Source organism: Bactrocera dorsalis, chromosome 2 (genome assembly GCF_023373825.1).
Source record: "Bactrocera dorsalis isolate Fly_Bdor chromosome 2, ASM2337382v1, whole genome shotgun sequence".
NCBI classification, from domain to species: domain Eukaryota; kingdom Metazoa; phylum Arthropoda; class Insecta; order Diptera; family Tephritidae; genus Bactrocera; species Bactrocera dorsalis.
In genome coordinates, this window is record NC_064304.1 from 24,659,205 (window position 1) to 24,680,435 (window position 21,231).

At 34.0% G+C, this 21,231-nt stretch overlaps 6 protein-coding genes across 7 annotated transcripts; 4 read left to right on the top strand and 2 right to left on the bottom strand.

Annotated features, from left to right (window-relative positions):
* Positions 1 to 149: 149 nt before the first annotated feature.
* On the top strand, positions 150 to 1,432 carry LOC105231056 (RPII140-upstream gene protein). Its single transcript, XM_011212146.4, has 5 exons — positions 150 to 418; positions 481 to 646; positions 718 to 806; positions 868 to 1,138; positions 1,207 to 1,432. Exons 1-5 carry the CDS (start codon positions 237 to 239, stop codon positions 1,297 to 1,299), a joined length of 801 nt encoding a protein of 266 aa, XP_011210448.1. The 5' UTR covers positions 150 to 236; the 3' UTR covers positions 1,300 to 1,432.
* On the bottom strand, positions 1,354 to 3,230 carry LOC105231057 (twinfilin). The gene is made up of 4 exons (XM_011212148.4): positions 3,076 to 3,230; positions 2,936 to 3,013; positions 2,090 to 2,865; positions 1,354 to 2,033 (listed from the first exon to the last, which is right to left on the bottom strand). Exons 1-4 carry the CDS (start codon positions 3,098 to 3,100, stop codon positions 1,881 to 1,883), a joined length of 1,032 nt encoding a protein of 343 aa, XP_011210450.2. The 5' UTR covers positions 3,101 to 3,230; the 3' UTR covers positions 1,354 to 1,880.
* A 231-nt stretch (positions 3,231 to 3,461) lies between these two features.
* On the top strand, positions 3,462 to 10,277 carry LOC105231058 (cyclin-G-associated kinase). The gene is made up of 12 exons (XM_011212149.4): positions 3,462 to 3,881; positions 4,312 to 4,548; positions 4,611 to 4,741; positions 4,804 to 4,929; positions 4,996 to 5,221; positions 5,280 to 6,393; positions 6,455 to 6,837; positions 6,920 to 7,243; positions 7,298 to 7,548; positions 7,608 to 8,168; positions 8,236 to 8,397; positions 8,479 to 10,277. Exons 1-12 carry the CDS (start codon positions 3,692 to 3,694, stop codon positions 8,587 to 8,589), a joined length of 3,816 nt encoding a protein of 1,271 aa, XP_011210451.2. The 5' UTR covers positions 3,462 to 3,691; the 3' UTR covers positions 8,590 to 10,277.
* A 1,055-nt stretch (positions 10,278 to 11,332) lies between these two features.
* Positions 11,333 to 14,659, top strand: LOC105231059 (protein HEXIM1). The gene is made up of 3 exons (XM_011212150.3): positions 11,333 to 11,548; positions 12,880 to 13,551; positions 13,614 to 14,659. The coding sequence occupies exons 1-3, from the start codon at positions 11,527 to 11,529 to the stop codon at positions 14,180 to 14,182; spliced, it is 1,263 nt and encodes a 420-aa protein (XP_011210452.2). The 5' UTR covers positions 11,333 to 11,526; the 3' UTR covers positions 14,183 to 14,659.
* Positions 14,660 to 15,971: 1,312 nt separating this feature from the next.
* LOC105231060 (eukaryotic initiation factor 4A-III) lies at positions 15,972 to 17,661 on the top strand. The gene is made up of 3 exons (XM_011212151.4): positions 15,972 to 16,264; positions 16,335 to 16,893; positions 16,966 to 17,661. Exons 1-3 carry the CDS (start codon positions 16,123 to 16,125, stop codon positions 17,471 to 17,473), a joined length of 1,209 nt encoding a protein of 402 aa, XP_011210453.1. The 5' UTR covers positions 15,972 to 16,122; the 3' UTR covers positions 17,474 to 17,661.
* A 119-nt stretch (positions 17,662 to 17,780) lies between these two features.
* LOC105231061 (4-hydroxybenzoate polyprenyltransferase, mitochondrial) lies at positions 17,781 to 19,902 on the bottom strand. 2 transcript variants are annotated; one of them, XM_049447209.1, is made up of 5 exons: positions 19,737 to 19,881; positions 19,501 to 19,675; positions 18,987 to 19,434; positions 18,226 to 18,923; positions 17,781 to 18,157 (listed from the first exon to the last, which is right to left on the bottom strand). In XM_049447209.1, exons 3-5 carry the CDS (start codon positions 19,405 to 19,407, stop codon positions 17,933 to 17,935), a joined length of 1,344 nt encoding a protein of 447 aa, XP_049303166.1. In that variant the 5' UTR covers positions 19,408 to 19,434; positions 19,501 to 19,675; positions 19,737 to 19,881; the 3' UTR covers positions 17,781 to 17,932. The 2 variants fall into 2 exon arrangements, with proteins under 2 accessions (XP_049303166.1, XP_011210454.2); XM_011212152.4 differs by having other exon boundaries at positions 19,501 to 19,902.
* Between the last annotated feature and the right edge of the window lie 1,329 nt (positions 19,903 to 21,231).

Here is a 21,231-nt window from a genome sequence, read left to right on the forward strand (position 1 = left end):
AATTTAGAATTGTGCGAATATTTTAAATTACACTTAAAATATTTCAACGATATAATCTAATGAAAATATCCAAGGGAAAAATATATGAAGAAATGCAACATTCTCATAAATACGGCACGTGTGTTTTGTTGTTGTGTAATCTTAGCAATCAGCTGTTAAACAGCTGTGCCTTAAAATTAATAGTCCCTAAGAATTCATCCGGTATTTAGTATCATAATAATTGTGTTTCAAAAATTATGAATTTTATTAGAAATGGCAGAAGAATACTCTTAGCTGGTATTCTGCCAGGTTTACCGGGCGATCCAACACAGAATGACATAGTTTCTAAAGACACAAAAACATACAAGGCATATCTACAAAGCAAGCCTGATCTAAATGAAAGTGGTTTGGATCGACTTAAGGATATGTTTCAAGTTGAGTAAGTTTGTGAATTAAAATTAATATGTGTGCCGTGGAAAAATTATTGTTCTTTCTCCACAGTGAATTCGGCAGTATCTCTTCCGAGTTGAACTCTATTTATCAGGCAGGTTTTGTTGGTTTTCTATTCGGAGCTATCTATGGCGGTGTTATACAATCGAGAGCAGCCTATTTGAACTTCATGGAAAACAATCAAGCAACCGCATTTAAGTCACATCTCGACGCGAAGGTAAGTTAGAAAACTTATATTTCTCATACATACATACATACATTAATTTTGCTGATTATGAATACATACAGCGCAAATTGCAAGATGAAGTAACCATGAGCTTCGCGAGAGGTGGCTTTAAATGGGGATGGCGAGTTGGTTTATTCACAACTTCATACTTGTAAGCAATAAACTGTATTTTACGAGTACGTTACTTGTAAGCATATATTTTGGTTTTATAGCGGAATAATAACCTGTGTTTCGGTTTATCGAGGGAAGTCTTCCATATTTGAATATATTGGAGCAGGCTTCGTAACTGGCAGTTTATATAAATTGAATTTGGGCCTCAGAGGCATGGCCGCTGGAGGCATTATTGGTGGAGTGTTGGGAAGTATTGCCGGGGCGGCATCATTAGCACTACTCTATGCATCCGGTACTTCTATGGAAGAAATTCGCTACTGGCAATATAAATGGCGGCTAGAACGTGAAAATATGGTGCACGAAGCAATGAAGGTAATTTGTTATATGTAATTAATTTTGAAGAAAAATTTTTGCTTACATGCCAACTTTTTGTTATTCAGAAACAAGAAGATGAGGCTTACCAAAAACCCGGGATTTTTAAGGAGCACGACGTAAAAGTAGGTGATAAAATAACCCTGGATCCCATTAAGTAAGAAATACAGCGAAACAAAATAAGTGTATGTTCTGTGAATTTAAGTAGTAACAAATTTAAGTTGATGTACATATGTATGTATATTTTACATATATTGCAATTTAGACGATCAAATACAGCTACATTGAAGACAACATTGTGTATTATTAATTGTTAGATAAACATGACCATTTACCATTTAACTATTTTATATACTAATTATTTTATTTCAACGAGTAAACTTTTAATCGATGTAATTTTAATGCAATTGAAAATCACGATATGAATTGTTTGAAAAATAACTCGAAGACAATTTCTTATCACTAGAAAGCAGTAATACATGAGAATGCATATGTATATGTATTAGTATGTATGCATAAGATACCGCACATTGAAATACGAGTATTAGTATTGCACACATATGAACATGTGTAAATTCTCCATATCTCATATTAATTATTGTATCAACTTGAAAATGCTTAAAGTCCGGTTTTTGAATCCTAATTCAATGCGAGTTTATCATGAGATGGAAGAATAAGGAAAGCATTAGTCATATTGCTGCGACAAGAACATGCAGCTTAGAACTTTGTGAAGTGACTGTCTTTAAGATTGTTCTTGTGGACGAGTCAAACGTTTTGCACCGCGGTTCGGTGGGCCTTTAGGTTTTGCAAACGCGGGTCTGCTGGCAAGTTTTCTCGGATGGAGTTCCTCGAGCAGAAACTCCTCAGTCAATTCTGCACCGCTATCAATTTCTAACTGTATAAAAAATAAATATTGATATATACTTTAGTAAATATTTGAAAATTGCTTACCTTTTTCGCCACAGTCACTCCAAGGGCATTCAGAGTATCTAAAAAGGGAGCTTTGCAGCTTGAATACATCATACGTTCACGTACCGAACATGTATATCCTGGCATAGAATAAATGAAAATAAATGCCTCTTGATAGTCACCTTCATGAGTATGTTTAAAGAGATATAAATGATAACGTGCATTTTCGTCAGGAATTTGACGAGGCAAATCAATCAACGACACTACAGCTGCTTTGGAGACATGTATGCGTTCCTCTTCAAGATCGATTCGAAATTGTAGATAGTCATATGAACCGCGAAGCAAATCCTTTATAGCTACCACAGTGGCGTCAGTCACTGGGCAGGCAACACCACCTAAAGTTTGGTGTCGCGTGTCGGTATTAATATCGGTGTTGATTTCAGTTTTGCGTAATTCTACAAGCTCTTCTTCGCGCGTTGTTAGTGGCGCTGGTGCCGCGAAGTCTTGTTTATGTCTTACATATCCTTCAAAGGTGGTTTCTTCTATCGATGTCGCATGTATTTCCTCGGTGATATGAGCTGAACCGAATTCATTTTTAAGTGTCGCTTTTGTAGATGCGTAAACCATCTTTTGTCGTATTGTGGCGGTATCTGGTACCCAGCTCAGCAGAAGCCACGCATATCCCAACGATGTTTTACTATCCAAACGGTAGAGAATATAACATGGTACATTTTCTTCTATTAATGGACCTATCAATTTGTCATAGTCTCTTTCCCAGTCTTTCTTCACATCTACTGTAGTAGTGCAATTCAACTCCTCTGCAATCATATTATTATCAATTAATACCACTCCACACCCTTTCCTCTTATTTATCACAAAAAAACTTACCATTTTCTATTGATACTTTTATCACACGTAGCTTTCCATTTTTGCTTTTCGCGAAAACTTTGGTGAGTTTTTCGTTAGCTAGAATTATTTTTTTAATTATACATGATTATTTTTTCGAACTGAAAATATATTACATATACCTTTTATTCCAGTTTGATGCGACATTTTTCTATTTTTGGATTATTTTTCAATTTTCGGCAAATATCTGAATATAAATTACTCACTCCAATACACCAACAAAAATGTTTACTGCTATCAGTGCTGCACCTTTGCTTACATTCTATTTCAAATAGTGAAAGTGTAACTTTTTTGTTGCACATACTTATTTAAGAAATAATTTGATAAACTGCGCTTATTGACAACAAACTAATCATATATGTATATAAATTAAAATAAGAAAAAAAATCATTCATATTTTCTTTGTTAAAAATTTATTTATTCAAAATTTCTTATAAGAAAAGTATATACAATAAACCTTGGACTTGGCAGCACTAGTTCACAGCTGCTCGTATTAAATATTCAGTTCAGTGGCAACGGTAAATGAATTTGATTTAATGTTTTTGTTGTTGCTGTGCTGTCATGGCGTAATTTTCGTTGTTCTGCTTAGAAAACACATACATATATTAAAAAAAATCAAAATTTCTGACTAATTCTTAAAAAAAGAAAACAAATACGAAAGTGTAAATAAAGAGTGCTAAGCTAAAGGTGATCCTTTGTATTATTGTCTATTTGAACAAAAAGTTCAGATAGTATAAAATGAGTGAATTCTTTAAATCGGCAATGGGCTATTTTAATACAGCCCCAAACGCCAACGTTATTGGAGATACTGTGAATAGTATCTCTGGCAGTGGTGCTCCAGCAGCAAATATAACGACAAACGAGTTTTGTGGGCAAATTGTTGAAGTGGCAGGATATAAGCTTCGCGTAAAGCGCATTATTGCAGAAGGTAGGAATTGCATTATTCGCAGTTTAACATATTTTAAAAACGGATAGCTATTACCACCTACTCACGCTTTCAATTATTCTAATAAGAATGAAAAATCAATAACAAAAATGTTTTACCAGATGTAATTCACGCTTAGAAAAACCCAATCAGTTTATTAAAAAACAAGTTAATTTCAAACACAAATTCAAATTCCATCAATTTGTATGTAAGCATATGTTGCACTATTGAAACAAACTTGAACATCTGTATAATGTCATCGTTTTATCAAAGGCCATTTCTTTGAAAAAATATTGAACTATGCTACATAATGTATACATGTACTATTGTTATCTAAATAAAGTACATACAAATGTTATCAAAATTCGCAGTACATTTTTAATATATATATGTATATATTTTCTATTTATCGCTTGCGTTTACTTACTTGTAGGCGGATTTGCCTTTGTATACGTCGCACAAGATGTGCAGTCTGGTAAAGAATACGCCCTCAAGCGTCTCATAGGAACTGATAAACAAGCTTGCAATGCCATCATTAATGAAATTAACACGCATAAACAACTTTCTGGCCACCCAAATATTGTGGCATTTGTTGGAGCAACATTTATTGATAAAACGACAGGACCTCAACAACGTGCAGAATATTTACTTCTAACGGAGCTTTGCAATGGTAACGATTTAAATTTAAATAGTCTGAGAAAAACATAAAAAATATTCTTCATAAAAATTTAGGGGGTTCACTAATTGACTGCCTAAATGTATCGTTTGATCCAGCTTTGGTTCTGCGCATTTTTTATCAGGCCTCACGTGCTGTGGCTCATATGCACACTCAAACACCACCAATAAGTCATAGGGATATTAAGGTGCTTATTGTATTTAATTCAATGTTTTCAGATTATGCTAATTTTATATCTATATTTTACAGATTGAAAACTTCCTTATCAGCAATGATAAACAACTAAAACTATGCGATTTTGGTTCAGCTACTAAGGAGACATTTGCACCCACAATTGAGTGGGGAGCCAAACAACGTAATTTACTTGAGGATCAGGTATACCAATGATTCGTTATTTATTTTGTACAATCGCAACAAATGTATTGAAATTTTAAATTACAGTTGAGCTCAGTTACGACACCAATGTATCGCGCACCCGAAATGCTAGACACCTGGTCCAATTACGAAATTGGTATAAAGGTTGATATTTGGGCTTTGGGCTGCATTTTATATGCTTTATGTTTTCAAAAACATCCTTTTGAAGATTCCGCCAAATTGCGTATTGTAAATGGAAATTATATTCTGCCCACAGATTCTCGTTTTCAATGTTTTCATGATGTTATAAAAGGTTCTAATCAGCATACCATTTGCATTTATGAAAAAATTTAATTTTTCTTTTTCATTAGGCTGTCTTAATGTAAATCCAGCGCATCGCTTTAATATATCGATGGTGCTAGAACGGTTGGCTGCTATTTCAGAAACGAAAAATTGGTCGCTCAAAGGTGCACTTGAATTGCAAGGAAAACCCATAGAGTCCCCACAACCAAGAAGTCCTATAAATGGCACAAACCCTGCGAATATTAGTGGGGGCAGTGTCACACGACCACCAGCAAATACAGCTAAAGTTGTTGAGGGTACTAGTAAATCTAGTTTCTATATGGATGAACCTACAGATAAACCACACACGCCACAAACGCAATCAGCTAATAATTCCGCAACCATTAATACAGCAGGGAATGCCAGTACATCCAATACTAGTTTATTCTCATCATTGCGTGGTGGTGCTGGCAGTTTTCTGAAAAACCTCAAGGACACGTCATCAAAGGTCATGCAGACAATGCAACAGACCATAGCTCGTACTGATTTAGACATCAGTTACATAACTTCACGTGTTTTGGTGATGCCTTGTCCATCGGAAGGCTTCGAATCAGCTTATAAAACTAACAATATCGAAGATGTGCGATTATCCATTGAAAGTCGGTTTCCCCCGCAAAAAGTGAGCATTTACAACTTTGGCCCCAGCAACTGTCCGCGTTTACCACCGCCAGTGCGCACTGTCGAAGTCGGTTCAATATATGCTTGCCCTCAAGCGCATTCTCCTAGTTTGCAAGGCATATACTCGGTTGTCGAAGACATGTACGGTTTCCTAAAAGCCGACCCTAAATCGATAGTCATTGTACAAACGAGCGACTCGGGCGGTTGTTCTGCCGCAACAATAGCCGCGGCGCTGCTTATGTATGCGAACTTAATTAATGAGCCCGAAGATGCAGTCCAAGTATTTGCGGTAAAGCGACACCCAATTAATCTGAGAGCATCCGAGTTTCGTTACTTATATTATTTCGGTGATATTTTACGCCCAACGCCACTATTACCACACTACAAAAGTATCAACTTGGTTTCGTTGTCCTGCCAGCCAGTGCCGCGTATGACAAAGGCAAGAGATGGTTGTCGCATTTACATGGAAGTCTACTGCAATGATCGACTGCTGTTAAGCACTTTGCAGGACTATGAAAAGATGAGGTAAGAATAATTGTGATATTTTTTTTTACAATTTATCAATCATGGAAAAATATATTTTAAGGTTATATTTGTCCGGACCTGGCAAGATAACACTGCCCATTAATCTAACTGTTTGCGGTGATCTGATAATTGTGCTTTACCACGCGCGCAATGCGCTTAAGGGTATGGTGCGTCCACAAAGTTTAAAGATATGTCAATTTCAAATAAACACTGGATTTATACCGGAACAAGAAACATTGATCACATTTACATCGAACGATTTGGACGACTTACCTGATGTCGATCAGGTGCCACCAGATTTTTCTGTTTCACTTTCAATAACTTTCACGGACAACGAATGCCCGCCAAGCAGAAATCCCCCTTGGTTACCAGCCAAGCCCAAACGCAACGCACAACATCTCTTCAGTTCACAGTTGGAGTTCGAAGAAATGGTGGATAATTTTGGTAATTTTTCACACAATTTTTTTTAGAAATTAGCAGTATTTATGTTTAACCATCTCCATATGTACATTCGTTATACATGTAGTAACGAAACCAACTTCCAATCAACAAACGGCGCCGACGAAACCGCAACTTACAACACATGCTGTACAAAAGCCCTTACGTCCCAATACACCGCCTATTTTGCCGGATGTTACTGAAATACGACATGAGTATGCACAACGTACCCAGCCAGAAACATCGCCACCAATAGATTTGCTTAATCTGAACCAGCCGCAAACGCAGCTGCCAGTACAAGATCCACAAGCAACAGCAATGCCAACGAGCGATGCTAGTTTTGACTTACTTGGCGCATTTGGGGATGACAATTCATCTGGTATAGGGTCGGCATCCATACCAGACATTTTAGGTAAAATTTTATAATTTTCGCTTTACCGATGTTTATTAAAGAATATGTTTATAGAAAACAATGTGCAGCCCACTTCAAGTGCCGATTTGGATGATATTTTTGGTTCGGTTGCCTCGACGGCCCCAAAAATTAACGTAGAATTCAATAGCTTTGGTGGAGCTCAGTCGACACTCGCTGATACTGACGCAACAGCTAGTGGAAATACATCCAGACCTAAAGTAACTCCGACTCCGGCAACGGGCACTTTCTTCGGCTCAGTACCAACATTCAACACAAACAGCAGCAAGGAGCCATCACCACAAAACGTTAGAGTAAACAAAAATTGCTAATGTAACCAAAAAATTACTCATTTGATATTTATTAGTCAAAAGATCCATTCGCTGACATTGCCAATCTGGCCTCTGGTCTCAACATCAACTTCAATCCGCACACACTAGGCAGTAAGTCAACAGGTGCTACACCAATCGGAACCAGCCCTTATACCACACAATTCTCTAGCCCCACACACAACACAAACAACGTTAGAACACCACAACCCTCACAGCCAACAACGGCCTCACCAAATCACATGAAATCTCCTAGTGGCGTTGGTAATTTTGGTGCGTCGTTTACAAGTGGCTCAATATTTTCAACGCCTTCGGGTCAAAACTCGAGCCGCCCGTCACCCCAACCGACTGCAGCTTCGGCTGGTGCAAATGCGCAATCGAACCGACCAGATTATAGTCGCTCGAACTTCGATACTTCGAAACCCGCACAGAACACAGGTCCACAAGCTAAAAACGCTGACATCTTCGCTGACATACTGGGCGAACAAGGTTATAAATTCGGGAGCAAAACAAATCAAGGACCTCGTTCCATTAACGAAATGCGTAAGGAGGATCTTATAAAGGAAATGGATCCGGAAAAAGTTAAAATTATGGAATGGGTATGTGTGTGCACACAAATTTCTTTTGCATGCAACTTTTTATTAATTGATAAAATATGTTTTGTAGACCGAAGGCAAGAAGAGTAACATACGTGCGCTCTTGTGTTCCATGCACACGGTGCTTTGGGCAGATGCAAAATGGACTAAATGTGAGATGTCTACACTCATTACGCCAGCCGATGTGAAAAAGTCTTATAGGCGCGCCTGCCTTGCAGTACATCCAGATAAGGTGAGCTAATTAACACTTACAACACATTGGTATTCGTTTAACGCCGATATACGTTTATTTCATTTGTATCATAAATTATAGCATAATGGCACTGAATATGAGGGTACAGCTAAACTAATATTTATGGAGCTGAACAACGCTTGGACTGATTTTGAGAACGATGCCACACAGCAAAATATATTCAACACGTAAAATGCATAATTCAAGTACACAAAGTAATCTGCTCGGAAAGCAAATCAATTTTTAAGTGCATAAAAATAGCTAATACTAAGAAATTTCAAAGAAATTTAATTTACTCTTGAATATAAATTTCCTTAAACTAGTTTTTAAATGACTGGTATACATGCATATATGCATATATAATTGATTAAAAATCTTTAATTATAAGTTTCGAGTAATACCATTATACCAATTGTATTCATATACATATTTTTTGCAACAAGAATTCTAAAAACTAATAGCCAATGTTTATTTTTACAAATGGTCTGAACAATTTACTTAATTTCTCTACTAAGAAAATGCCTTAAATAGTTACTATTATTATGAAAATATTTATTTCACAATCGATTTAAAATCAAACGGTCGATCTACTCAAAAACTTATTTTATCCAAAAGTTAAAAAACTCATTTATTTGCAAATTGTGATTGGTATTTAAAATATTATTTTCTATTTGTCAAACTGCTTACAGTTATGAATATACAGCAAGTGAGTGAGGACACAGTTTACCATATCTGCTGGAAAAAATTTATAACCTTATTTTTAATTAAATTATAAAATTTATATAAACATTGAGTAACGGATTTGGAAAGACTAATTATTTAAAAAAATAATAATATTACACAACTTTATATTTTCTTTCAATTTAATAATTTTCATTTTAAAAATCTAAGTGATATATGTTAATACTTATGAATGTGAGTTGAGCTTGCTTTAAATATCTAACGCTTCTGGTACATCAGATAGATAACAGTTAAAAGTGTTAACAAGAAAAAATTGACTGGATTACTTCTTTGAACTTAGTTTGTGCGCAATTATACCGTTAAGCTTGTAAACGATTTCGCGTGATATTTTAGCTCGCCTTCATTTATAAAATGTAAACTCCCTATGTATTCATGGCGACGAGATTAATTTATAACAGCTGAATTCGTGATGTGGTCGAATTCCCGAGCCACAAAAAAAATTTAAAAATTTGTACAACCATAAGTAATTGCTAGTGGTACGTTTGTATATTAGTAATTAAATTTAAGTTTTTTTTCTTCCGTACAATTGTTTTGATAATATGAAATATACATTACATAATTTTTTTTTAATAAAATAAGTATTAAATATAAATATATAAATAGGCTAGCGCTTTATATATATTTTAAACTTATGCAATCAAGAAATCTAAGTGCACCATTCCAAACTAATTGCATATACATAAGTATAAATAAAAATGCAAACGTTGTATCTTTTGTCCGAGTGCAATTCGTAGACTCTTATTATAGCAACATACCTTATAGTAAGGATTTTCCTATATTTTTACTATTACTTATATTTACATAAAATCTGCATATAAAAATGGAAGAGATGAAAACGTATCCAATTATTTACAAGGAACAAGTTCAAATATATTACATAATATACGATATGTATATATGTATGTAAATTTTATTGAACATATGTATTATATATGGCGACTGCTCACAATATAGCCAATGCTCAGACACCCATATTTATGTATGTATGATATTTAGCATAAGTGTGAAGAAATTGGACATTTATAAGTAGTAAATGGCAAATGCAATCATATTAACTTGCTGCATACATATTACATATTTTTGTGGAGTTGTATTAAATGAAAAATGTATAAAATAAAATAAAAACTGACAAAAACGTATATATTTGATATTTTATTATGCATCTTTAAGCTATAAAATAAATCAAAATTTCCCAAATATGTTCGAAGTGACCATTAGAATACAGCAATTGTGCTTCAACCTGTATCATACCGATCAGGACCAGGACAATGTCACAAGAAGACAACCAATGTATAAATGTTGCCTACTTAGAGACATAAATGGGCTAACCCTTGTTTCGATGTAATCTGGATGCACTTCACCCAACTCCCTTTATGGAACTATTCTTCTGCAACCTTAATATTTTTATTCGCCACAGACTCCCAACTTCGCAAAATTCATCAAAGTCTTTATTTTTGAAAAAAAGCTTTTCAAATAGACCGCCGGTTCAGTGATATCGGAATTGAGCCGGAGCTAATGGGCTGTTGCTTTGGCGCTGTAACCCTGTATTGATCGGTAAATAGCAACCACAAATATAAATCCGGATACGATCCGTTTATGTAGAGGAAATTTCAAGGTATTTCTGATAAACAAATGTTTCTCGCATTATTACATTATTATTTTATAATACATAATATTCGACAATTAAATACATAAGTTTATGTTCCTTTTGCTCAAAGTTATAAATTCGATTTCTAAGGTCAATCGGATTTAATCGAATATATATACAACTGTTGGTTGATTAACAAAAATATTCGTGGAGGGCATAAGATTTTGTAAACAAACATATTATTTTGCCAATATTGTCACTGCTGTGTAGTGTCTTTTATCCAAGTTCACCACCTTTTGTAGCTTTGTAGTTTACAGAGATGTATTTGAAAGTGTGTTACGTACTATTTTTGCGTTTAGGCATATGAATAGATCAAAATTTAACTTAAATTTTCGTTTTAATTTGGTAATTGTTATAATATTCAACTTTGTAAAAGTACATAATATGAGTTCAAGCTTCGCATATACCCGATTTTATTTTCAGCTGAAAATTTAAGACTAAAAAAACCTCTTGCAACTACCTGCGACACCTTGGGGTACAATTTGTTAAATTCGCAAATACTAACTTTCTTCGCTCCGCTGCATATTACAAGTAACAGGAAAACAGTTTAGTAGTCTTGGGGTGTTCTTCTTCAAGGCAGGTTTTATTATTGAGAAAATGGCGATAGGACTCAAATCGTTAAGAACTATTATAGCGGATATATCGTGTATTTTTGATAAAGGAAAAGAGTAAATTTCGAATATTTATAAAGTGGAAAGTGATTAATAAATGTTGTAATTGTTTTTTGGACAAATCTAAAAATGGAAAGTCTCGTTAATAAAGGTAAAAATAAATTTGTGACACAAACGCACAAAGCCACTCCTGCACTTAATCAAACGACGGAAGACGACTATTTAATTTTTTTCTATTTCACTTTACTGCGTTTGTCGTTTGGATGGCGATGGTGAAGTTTTGTGGTATTGCTAGCGTGTGGTCGCGCAGGTATTTTACTTTTTAGACAAGGGTTTCGTGCTCAATTTTTTAAAACGTATCTAAATGAAAAATGTGTGCTCTAAAAGTGATTTAAATGAAAAAATATTAAATATATTGCTTTCCAATTATTTTGGTGGTATTTTTTACTTAATGACATCCGGTTATTAGTTAGTTCCGATTTCTATATCGAACTTGACATAAAAAAACCTTAAGATATTAAGTGGTATATATGAATTATGTTTTTAAACTTTGTTTAAGTAGAAGATTAACTCTTGCTTTATAGCGCACATCTTTGCAAGTAATTACAATTAGGCATGCTTTTTCTAATAAGGCTTTGCTTGTGTTTATTTGTCACATAAATAATTTTAAAAAATTGTTGATAAGGAAAATCAAAAATAAAAAATACTCAGTACCACCCTGAACAAATTATATTAAATTTGCCACTAAGTTTACCCAATAAGTTGTGAGTCAAAATCAAGTATTTGTAAGAAAACTTACTTATTTAACAATCTATAATCTCAAAACGTTGACTTACAAACGCACTGATCAAAATCAGGATAAATATCCTGTAAACTTTAATACTATAAAAAATGCGCCTGTGAAAGGTATTATGCTATCGTTTTTTTTTTGTTTTTGAAAATTCAAAGATAATTTTAAATTATACTGAGATATGTGTACATACATACATACATACATACATTTATATGTAGAGACATAGGAAATTGCTGCAGCAATTTTACATTTACCAAATTATTAAAACTATACATATATTAATTCTGACTTGTATGTAAAATCAAAAACAAATATTTTTTTATAAAAACATTGTTAACATTTTCTATGAGTTCAGGGTTTATACAAAAACTCCACATTACCGATTTCATCAGTACATTAAATTTAGTTTCCATTTTTACAATAATTCTCTTCCAGAAACTGTTCGGTTTCCATACAATTAAGATCCTAACATACATGTATGTATATGTATGCACATACATATGTACTTATACAAATCTTACATTAGACTTCTTTGCTTTAAAAAATAAAAACTTCCATCCAATTCTTCATACAGTGAACTTTGCTGTTAGTGTATCAAAATACCCGTCTAGTTATCATGAAATATAGTTAATATTAGTAAACTTGATTGAAGAATTTCAACTAATAATTAATAATTTTTTCTTGTTTAGATAACTTTGCGCAAGAGATTAAAAAAAATTCAGAAAATGTTGATGTGAATACATTGGGCGTAAATGCAAACGCTACTTCTCCCAACAATCATGTTTCGGAACAGAAACAACAACAAAATCAACCACAAAAGACAAAACGCAAACACCGGCGTGGCAAGCCAAAACCCAAAAATGCCAACAAACCATACAAAAATTGGAAATTTCAGGTACCGCGACCAAATTTCAATGGATGTGGCGGTGGTATGAACAACAGGAATGGAGCACGCCCTAAAATCCTGCGGTCACGATCATTGGTGCCATACAATACGAATAAATTTCTTATGGAAGAGCATTTGGCGGAAGTGCCTAGTTCGCTGCTAACACCCTCTGGCCGTACACGTGATTCAAGTTTTTCTGTCGATTCAGAAGATAACTACTTCTTCTCATTGCCAGAAGATGAGGAAGAATTTCTAACAAAGGAGTTTGCTAATGTCTATGAAAAAGCTCGTGTTGAACGATTGGAAAATTTGACTAAACAACAACTTATAGAGGAATGTCTGCAAATTGAGGATCGATACTCATCAGACCAAGGACGACAACAACAATTAAATGCACAACGTATTAGTTCAGAATTTATGTCGAAGATACGGATTTTGGAGGAAAAAGTACGAGAACTATCACGAGAAAATTATAGTAAGCGCTTAAAGTAACTTTCCTTAAAAAGGCAACTTAATTACATAATTATTTAATTTTAGATTTACGATGTCAATTAATGCGCTCAGCTGCCATGGCTGTGGCCGCTTCGCCTCCCTCTGCCGCACCACCCACGGGAGCTGCCTGTCAACCTACGCCAATGGACTCTTCTAGTGTTGATAGTGAAAGTGATAGTTCTAGCTCTTCCTCTTCGTCGTCTTCATCTAATAGAAGTGCAGGACTACAACGCAATAATAACATACGACAAAGACGAGTTAGACGTAGCTGTTCTTCACATAGTTCCTTAAGTGATTATCGAGCTTCTAATGAAAATGATCAAATGGAAAGTGATGAAGGAGATAATATAGTGAATGGTGCTAATGTTATTGACGCAAATGCCGAAAATAAGTCTCAACGAGCTTTGATAAATTTTAATTGTGAAGGACCCCAATCGAATGCAAACGATAGAAGCATTGTTGTTGATGCAGAAATGGAGGATGACTTCCCATCATTTTCACCTATTTTAGACAGTGTAGAAAGCGCACAATCTTTGGAGAATGCAGCAGCTGCTTTAGAAGTCTCTCAATATAACAAAAATGTAGAAGCAACCGAAAGCGGCGAACAAAATTGAACACAATATCGTGAATATAAGTATTTGTAAAATATTTTTTATATTGTTTGCCGTATCATTTTGCTAAAAATCTAAAACATGACAATTATACGCAGTCATTTTTTTGGTGTTAATGAAGCTTTCAAACATAAAGTGAACCAAATTGTGTCTAACTTAAAAATATCTACGAGTATATTTAATAAATAGTGTTGATCATGTTAATGAGGCTTAAATAATTGTTCTAAGAGAATTTTACATTACATTTTATTGTGCTATTAAATTTTGTGTATACGATTATTAAAACCATTTAAATTTTGGCCGGAGACTTAAATATTAATATATGTAATATGAAAAGCCTAAAACATTTTAATTAAAAGTTTACAATTTCATTTCGTTTCAATTATAATTGATTTTATTGTACGTATTGCTATAATACAATTATGTATAAGCTATTTTAGCTAAATGGAACAATTATTTAAGGTCTCACAAAAAAAACAACGGAGTATGATTACTATTTTTGACTTATTTTTATTTGGTTCTGTATGTTAAAAAGCTCTCTGGTGTGAACATATTTTCAATCACATGTATGCATTTTTAGTTTTAGAAAGTGCATTTATTATTTACATTACGAATTTTCTTCGCCTCATGCATACATACATATACATAAACTAAAATAATGCTAAGATGTGAACTTGCGTTGGTAAATTTATTAATATTTTGTAGACATTAACGAAAATAAAAGTCTTATCCTTTTGTACACAACCCAAAAGCAAAATTTGGAAGCGTACAAACTTTTTGTACAAATTGTTTTAATGCATATATTTATTTATTAGTTACTAGTCGCAATGCTCGAACATTTTTGGTAAACATAAAAATATAGTACATATAAAAATACCAAACTTGTGATATTTTTGTGTATGTGTAACTTTTAATAAAAAATAATTGGAAAAAATCAACCTTTTTGGCATATAAAAATTGAAAAATAAAAAAGACAAAAATATAATTAGTATATTTTGGACATTATCTAATATATTAATTTATTATTATTGAATTAAATTTCTCAAAAACCAAAAACCTAATCATTTAAAAAATGTATTAAGAGAAGACTCCTACTGTTTGTATTTGATATACAGAATTGTGCATGTGGTGATTGGTTGAGAAGTGTGCATGTATGTAAATAAAAACGTGTTGCAATACACGATAAACCGCTCTCAATTGTAACTATCTTGTGTACTTTAAAAACAGATGTTTGAAAAGATTGACTTCTTTTTAAGGATTAGTTTATAAAGACAACTTTGTATATACATAATATAGCAAAAATTTGTAATTCCCATATAAACATTAATATTTTACGTTAATAATAATATAATATACAAATACTTACATACAAATATAGTTTGTAGAAACATATTTTTTGAAAAAAAAAAAAACAAAAACAAGTAATTTTAAAATGCTTCAAACTTTTTGCTTTCATCAGAAAGTCTTTTCATTAGGGGGATTTGAAAATAAGGGATTTATTTATGTTTTTAATTTTAAAGATTAGCAGTCTAGAAAATAAAGATAATCATTTATATCTAAACATTATACCTCCATTATATATTAATATCGCTTGAATACATGACCATGATTGCGAGACAATACATTTAATTGTTTACTAACTGCTCTTACTTTTTTTGTTAAATAATTATTCGATTGTTCCTGGATTACGATATCAGCGCAAGTATATCGATGACATCAATCTATTGTTTTCTGTTTGCGGTGCTTTCACTATAATCAAAGGCAACCCTGTGTAAGAAATGTTTATAAACGAATACGAAGTTGAAAGAGATGTCATAAAGAAGGAAAACGTCAAAAAGCAAACATCGTCCGCATTTTTTACATTTCGATTTGGGAGAAAATTTTTGCATTTAATAAATATTTTATATTTTTGGCTTCGTTGATAACAAAAATATTCTCACAATATGGATAAGATAACACGGAAAAATGTACCAGCAGAGGATTTATCAAATGTGGAGTTTGAGACCAGCGAAGATGTAGAGGTAGTGCCAACTTTCAATGCTATGAACCTCAAGGAGGAGTTGCTGCGTGGTATCTATGCTTACGGTAATTAGCATGTGGAGAAAGTTAATTGATAAAAAACTAATATAGTTAATTTATTTTTTAAAAAATTTAGGATTTGAAAAACCTTCTGCCATACAACAGCGTAGTATAAAGCCCATTGTAAAAGGCCGGGATGTCATAGCACAAGCTCAATCTGGTACGGGAAAAACTGCAACATTTTCAATCTCGATTCTACAAAGTTTGGATACTACATTGCGTGAAACACAGGTGCTATGTTTATCACCAACTCGCGAGTTAGCAGTTCAAATCCAAAAGGTCATACTTGCTTTGGGTGATTTTATGAACGTGCAATGCCATGTATGCATTGGTGGTACCAATTTGGGTGAAGATATACGCAAATTAGATTACGGTCAACATATTGTAAGTGGAACACCGGGGCGTGTGTTTGATATGATTAAGCGACGAGTGTTGAGGACCAGAGCAATTAAAATGCTGGTACTCGATGAAGCGGATGAAATGTTAAACAAAGGCTTCAAAGAGCAAATTTATGATGTTTATCGTTATCTACCACCAGCAACCCAGGTTTGTCTAATATCTGCTACATTACCGCACGAAATACTCGAGATGACTTCCAAATTCATGACAGATCCAATACGTATCCTTGTCAAACGGTGAGTTAAATATTATGAAATATATTTTCTTAAATTAGATTTTATTTATTTCTTTCTCTTTGTATATTATAGTGATGAATTGACCCTAGAAGGCATTAAGCAGTTCTTCGTCGCAGTCGAACGGGAGGAATGGAAGTTCGATACACTTTGTGATCTCTATGATACTTTAACAATCACACAAGCCGTAATTTTCTGCAATACAAAGCGTAAGGTTGACTGGTTAACAGAAAAAATGCGTGAAGCTAATTTCACAGTAAGCTCCATGCACGGTGATATGCCCCAGAAAGAACGTGATGAAATCATGAAAGAGTTCCGCGCTGGCCAATCGCGTGTGCTGATCACAACCGATGTGTGGGCGCGTGGCATTGATGTACAACAAGTTTCATTGGTTATTAATTATGATCTACCAAATAATCGTGAATTGTACATTCATCGTATTGGACGTTCCGGTCGTTTTGGACGGAAGGGTGTTGCAATTAATTTCGTTAAATCCGACGATATACGTATTCTACGTGATATTGAACAATACTATTCCACACAAATTGATGAAATGCCCATGAATGTGGCTGATTTAATATAATTGAAAATCTTAGATTTAATTTTCAAATGATACGTGAAAGTCAGACAAAAACTTAGTAATTTAGTATTTAGTTGAGAACAAATCAACTTTTCGAAATAAATTATTTTAACTTTTTAATAAACATATAACTTACATATTCATTATATATGCAGTTAACAAAGATTTGAATAAATTAAATTCAAAACACAGATCTACAGCAAATTTTTTGTTTAGAGGGCTTAATGGTAATTTTTGTTTTAACTCACAAGTTTGTGTAAATCACAGTAAAACGTAAATTAAATTATTTTAATTATTCAAAACGCGAAAGTAGTCCCAATGTTAATACTCCGTATTTATTAAAAATCTATTTACATTAAATTAAATTAAAATATATTATCCTTTGGTTTACCGAAAAGCCTAATATAGTTGAACTCATCAATAGGCTTGGTCTGTTTACTCCAGAAATTGTTGAACGAACTTTTACGTTAACACCTCCGGTTTTGCGGGTATATTTACAAGGCTGTTTGTAGGTTGCATTTGTGGAAAGGCATTGTTTCCTCCAGGTAAAGGTCCATTATCCATTTTCTCTTTCGGTTTTAAAAGGGTGCCCAAAACAATGCCAAGGAATAAAATTAATCCAACCTGGTGATTCGAGAAGAACTTTTTCGCACAGTCTGTGGGATTATCAATATTTAGCGAATATATCTAAAGAAAAAAAAAAAAAACAAATTATTGTTTGAATATGTGCATACAGCGATCAGTTGTGAAGTTACCTGTTGTACTAAGTGAGCGCCCACCACACCCACTGCTGCGTAGTATGCGACTGTTTGTTCCGTAGCTACACCAGCAAGTGATAGTCCTGAGAGCATAGCTGCTGTAAATCCAGATAGCCATATTTTGGTGTTATTTCCAAATCGTAAAGCAGTTGACTTCACCCCAATTTGCATGTCATCGAATTTGTCTTGATGTGCGTATATAGTATCATATACAATTGTCCAACAAATACCGGATAGATACAATGGTAAACAAGCTTCCCAGTTGACTACGCCTTGAGTCGCACACCAACCTAAAAGAGCGCCCCAATTGAAAGCCATGCCAAGCACAAGTTGAGGCCAGTACGTTACACGTTTCATTAGCGGATATGTTATGACTAATCCCAATGAACTTGCGCCTAATACTATTGATTGCCAGTTTAGCTGAAGTAATACTAACAGGCCCAAACTCAATTGAGCCGATAAAAATACAATAGCATCAAATTGCGTTACTTCACCCGAAGCTAATGGTCGCGTGCGTGTACGTTCCACCTTTGCGTCAATATCTTTGTCCCATAGATCATTGATGGTACAGCCGGCACCGCGCATTATTAATGCGCCTGTGGCAAAGAGGCCCAACATTTTCCAATCAGGCCAACAACCGGCATTCGCGCTGAGCGCAATACTCCACGCACAGGGCCAGAATAATAAATATGTTCCTGCGTAAAAACATTGAATGACTTTGCATTTATATTCACTTATACAAAAATAGTGTTACATACCTATAGGCCGATCCAATCGCATTAAGCGGCAATATGGCGAAACAGCTTCCTTTATGCTTTTCTTTAACTCGTATGATTTACTAACTTTAGCCTCAGGCGCATAGCTTGAAGAGATTCCTTGCGCTGCGGATATATTGGGCAATTGGTTTTTGTCTTTATTGCTTGCATATCTCTTTGTGGTCGCGTAAAGAGCAGCTCTTGAAAGTTGTTTTTCTAATTTAAAGTATAAGTTACTGTGAGTATGATCTAAGAGTTGTGAAGGCGCCTTCGTGAAATATCTGCAACCCATAACACCAGTGTGCAATTTTTTGCTATGGATAATGTTCCTCCTTTCATCCAAACACATTTGTGGTGCAGTGTAGATAACTGTTTGAAATCTTACACATTTCTGGATAGATTGTATATTTCGTAGCACTGACATGCTGACTTATTGAGGCGGGTAGTAGAACTGCAAATATTTAAGAGTTTATTTCCGGTTTGCATTATAAAAGTTATTTGAATATGAATAAATAACCTCTCAGAGAATGGCAAGATTTGGTTAAAATGCAACTTGACCCCTATCTTCTTTCTGTTTTTTTTTTTTCTGTTTTTGTACTTTTTATTGCGCTAGTAATATTAAAACTTGATTATAATCGCATGCAAATGCTCTCTTCCACTGCTTCAGTTGACTTCGGCATTTGTTTCGTAACCTTGAAAATCACTTGCATTTAGTTTTGATTATAACATAGTGTTACGTGAAATTTCTCCAACTTTTTAATCTCAGTTAGCCTTTGCGCTGTCGTTGGTTTTTATGAGATCTTTTCGAGAAATAAATTTGTTTTATTTTATTCAACCACATTCTAATGTGGAAATAAAATACAAAAACATACGACCGCTAGCATGCTTTTGACACTTTGCCTAATCACATTTCTTAGGGGTAGTGCAGGTGTTGCCAACTTTTACGAATAGAAAAATGTATTTAATTCTATAGTCGTTAAATTTGTCCGTTAGTGACGTTACCGAAAAACAAAAGCGAATGAGATGCCGCTAGATAATTGCATGTTTAAGTTAAATGAAGATAAATTAGTTCTACACATTAAACCAAATATTCTGGTTCTGCCAATTATAAGAACTAGAGACTTAACCAAAACGCGAAACAGGACAAATGCTGTCGGTTTGTTATATATAATAAAAAAATACTTGGCATGTTGTTGTTGTTGCAACCACACACAACGCTTCTCATATACGCAACGGATGTTGTTGAAATGACAGTCCTTGTCCGGTAATCCGGATACGATCCGCTGACATGGGTTCGACTGCCGTGGAAACTATTAAGGTATCGTCCCTTAATCCTGATTAGATTATCTTAGTGTCGTTTCAATCGTTATTTCAAATGTGTCAATGATCAACATAAGCTATCTAAACATAAGTAAGTCAACATATAGTAACCAAGTTTTGAATGTTCTACCATCAGTTAGTGCCACACCATCAATATATGTACATAATTTTAACTTTCGAAGATCTTCATTTCAACAGAGTCTTTTTCGTTTTCATAGAAAATATAAGAGTGTTAAACGACAATGAATCTCTATCAAATTGAGACCTTTACTAACTTGCTTTGATATTTATTGCAAATTCGTTTTCTTTCAACAAGTTCACAACTATAACAGTTATAATAATTATGGAAAAGTATAGACTTTATTAGAACTTTTAAGAATTCATGCAGATAACCCGATCCACAAACCTAATCAAACGGTTTACGACGTAAGCTTTACCACATTTTGCACACTTCCCCAAGCGAAAAGAAGTTAACTTCTTGAAAATGAACATCTTTGCGCACGTTACCAATTTTTTCGTGCTACCAACGTTTTTGCACACGTCCACTTAATTGGCCAGTTCACTACTATGAGTATTGCAAGTGCCGTTATCAAATCCATCGAGACATTCATTGTCGGCGCAAAAGTCGCAAGACTAACGTGTACACGGAGTGAAGAATTGTTCACAACAACAAATGCATGAACGTTATTGCCTATATAAATAATGGAATGTTACTTCGAATATTTGCTTTTTTTTTACTTTTTTCTTTATAATCGACCTAATAAATATAATATATATGCTTAGCAAATAATGGAAATAAGTTTGATTAATGAGTTTATAGCGGTGTAGGCGATGGATTACTTGAAGAATTTTGGGTTTTATTTTTTTAAGAAACGAACAGGTGAATGCAAAAAGAGTATAACTTATTTTTAATTTAAAATAATAAAAT

What these genes read in the sequence shown, in the direction of transcription:
- LOC105231056 (XM_011212146.4), top strand. Translation starts at nt 237, where the DNA reads ATGAATTTTATTAGAAATGGCAGAAGAATACTCTTAGCTGGTATTCTG. An exon ending in AGTCACATCTCGACGCGAAG is followed by an intron (nt 647 to 717) that starts GTAAGTTAGAAA and finishes GAATACATACAG; the next exon opens with CGCAAATTGCAAGATGAAGT. An exon ending in TGGTGCACGAAGCAATGAAG is followed by an intron (nt 1,139 to 1,206) that starts GTAATTTGTTAT and finishes TTTGTTATTCAG; the next exon opens with AAACAAGAAGATGAGGCTTA.
- LOC105231057 (XM_011212148.4), bottom strand. Translation starts at nt 3,100, where the DNA reads ATGTCGCATCAAACTGGAATAAAAG. An exon ending in AAAAGTATCAATAGAAAATG is followed by an intron (nt 2,866 to 2,935) that starts GTAAGTTTTTTT and finishes ATATGATTGCAG; the next exon opens with AGGAGTTGAATTGCACTACT. An exon ending in GAGTGACTGTGGCGAAAAAG is followed by an intron (nt 2,034 to 2,089) that starts GTAAGCAATTTT and finishes TTTTTTATACAG; the next exon opens with TTAGAAATTGATAGCGGTGC.
- LOC105231058 (XM_011212149.4), top strand. Translation starts at nt 3,692, where the DNA reads ATGAGTGAATTCTTTAAATCGGCAATGGGCTATTTTAATACAGCCCCA. An exon ending in AGAAATGGTGGATAATTTTG is followed by an intron (nt 6,838 to 6,919) that starts GTAATTTTTCAC and finishes TTATACATGTAG; the next exon opens with TAACGAAACCAACTTCCAAT. An exon ending in ATCCATACCAGACATTTTAG is followed by an intron (nt 7,244 to 7,297) that starts GTAAAATTTTAT and finishes ATATGTTTATAG; the next exon opens with AAAACAATGTGCAGCCCACT.
- LOC105231059 (XM_011212150.3), top strand. Translation starts at nt 11,527, where the DNA reads ATGGAAAGTCTCGTTAATAAAG. An exon ending in GGAAAGTCTCGTTAATAAAG is followed by an intron (nt 11,549 to 12,879) that starts GTAAAAATAAAT and finishes TTTCTTGTTTAG; the next exon opens with ATAACTTTGCGCAAGAGATT. An exon ending in ACTATCACGAGAAAATTATA is followed by an intron (nt 13,552 to 13,613) that starts GTAAGCGCTTAA and finishes ATTTAATTTTAG; the next exon opens with ATTTACGATGTCAATTAATG.
- LOC105231060 (XM_011212151.4), top strand. Translation starts at nt 16,123, where the DNA reads ATGGATAAGATAACACGGAAAAATGTACCAGCAGAGGATTTATCAAAT. An exon ending in GCGTGGTATCTATGCTTACG is followed by an intron (nt 16,265 to 16,334) that starts GTAATTAGCATG and finishes TAAAAAATTTAG; the next exon opens with GATTTGAAAAACCTTCTGCC. An exon ending in ATACGTATCCTTGTCAAACG is followed by an intron (nt 16,894 to 16,965) that starts GTGAGTTAAATA and finishes TGTATATTATAG; the next exon opens with TGATGAATTGACCCTAGAAG.
- LOC105231061 (XM_011212152.4), bottom strand. Translation starts at nt 19,407, where the DNA reads ATGTCAGTGCTACGAAATATACAATCTATCCAGAAATGTGTAAGATTT. An exon ending in GCGATTGGATCGGCCTATAG is followed by an intron (nt 18,924 to 18,986) that starts GTATGTAACACT and finishes GTTTTTACGCAG; the next exon opens with GAACATATTTATTATTCTGG. An exon ending in GCGCTCACTTAGTACAACAG is followed by an intron (nt 18,158 to 18,225) that starts GTAACTTCACAA and finishes TTTTTTCTTTAG; the next exon opens with ATATATTCGCTAAATATTGA.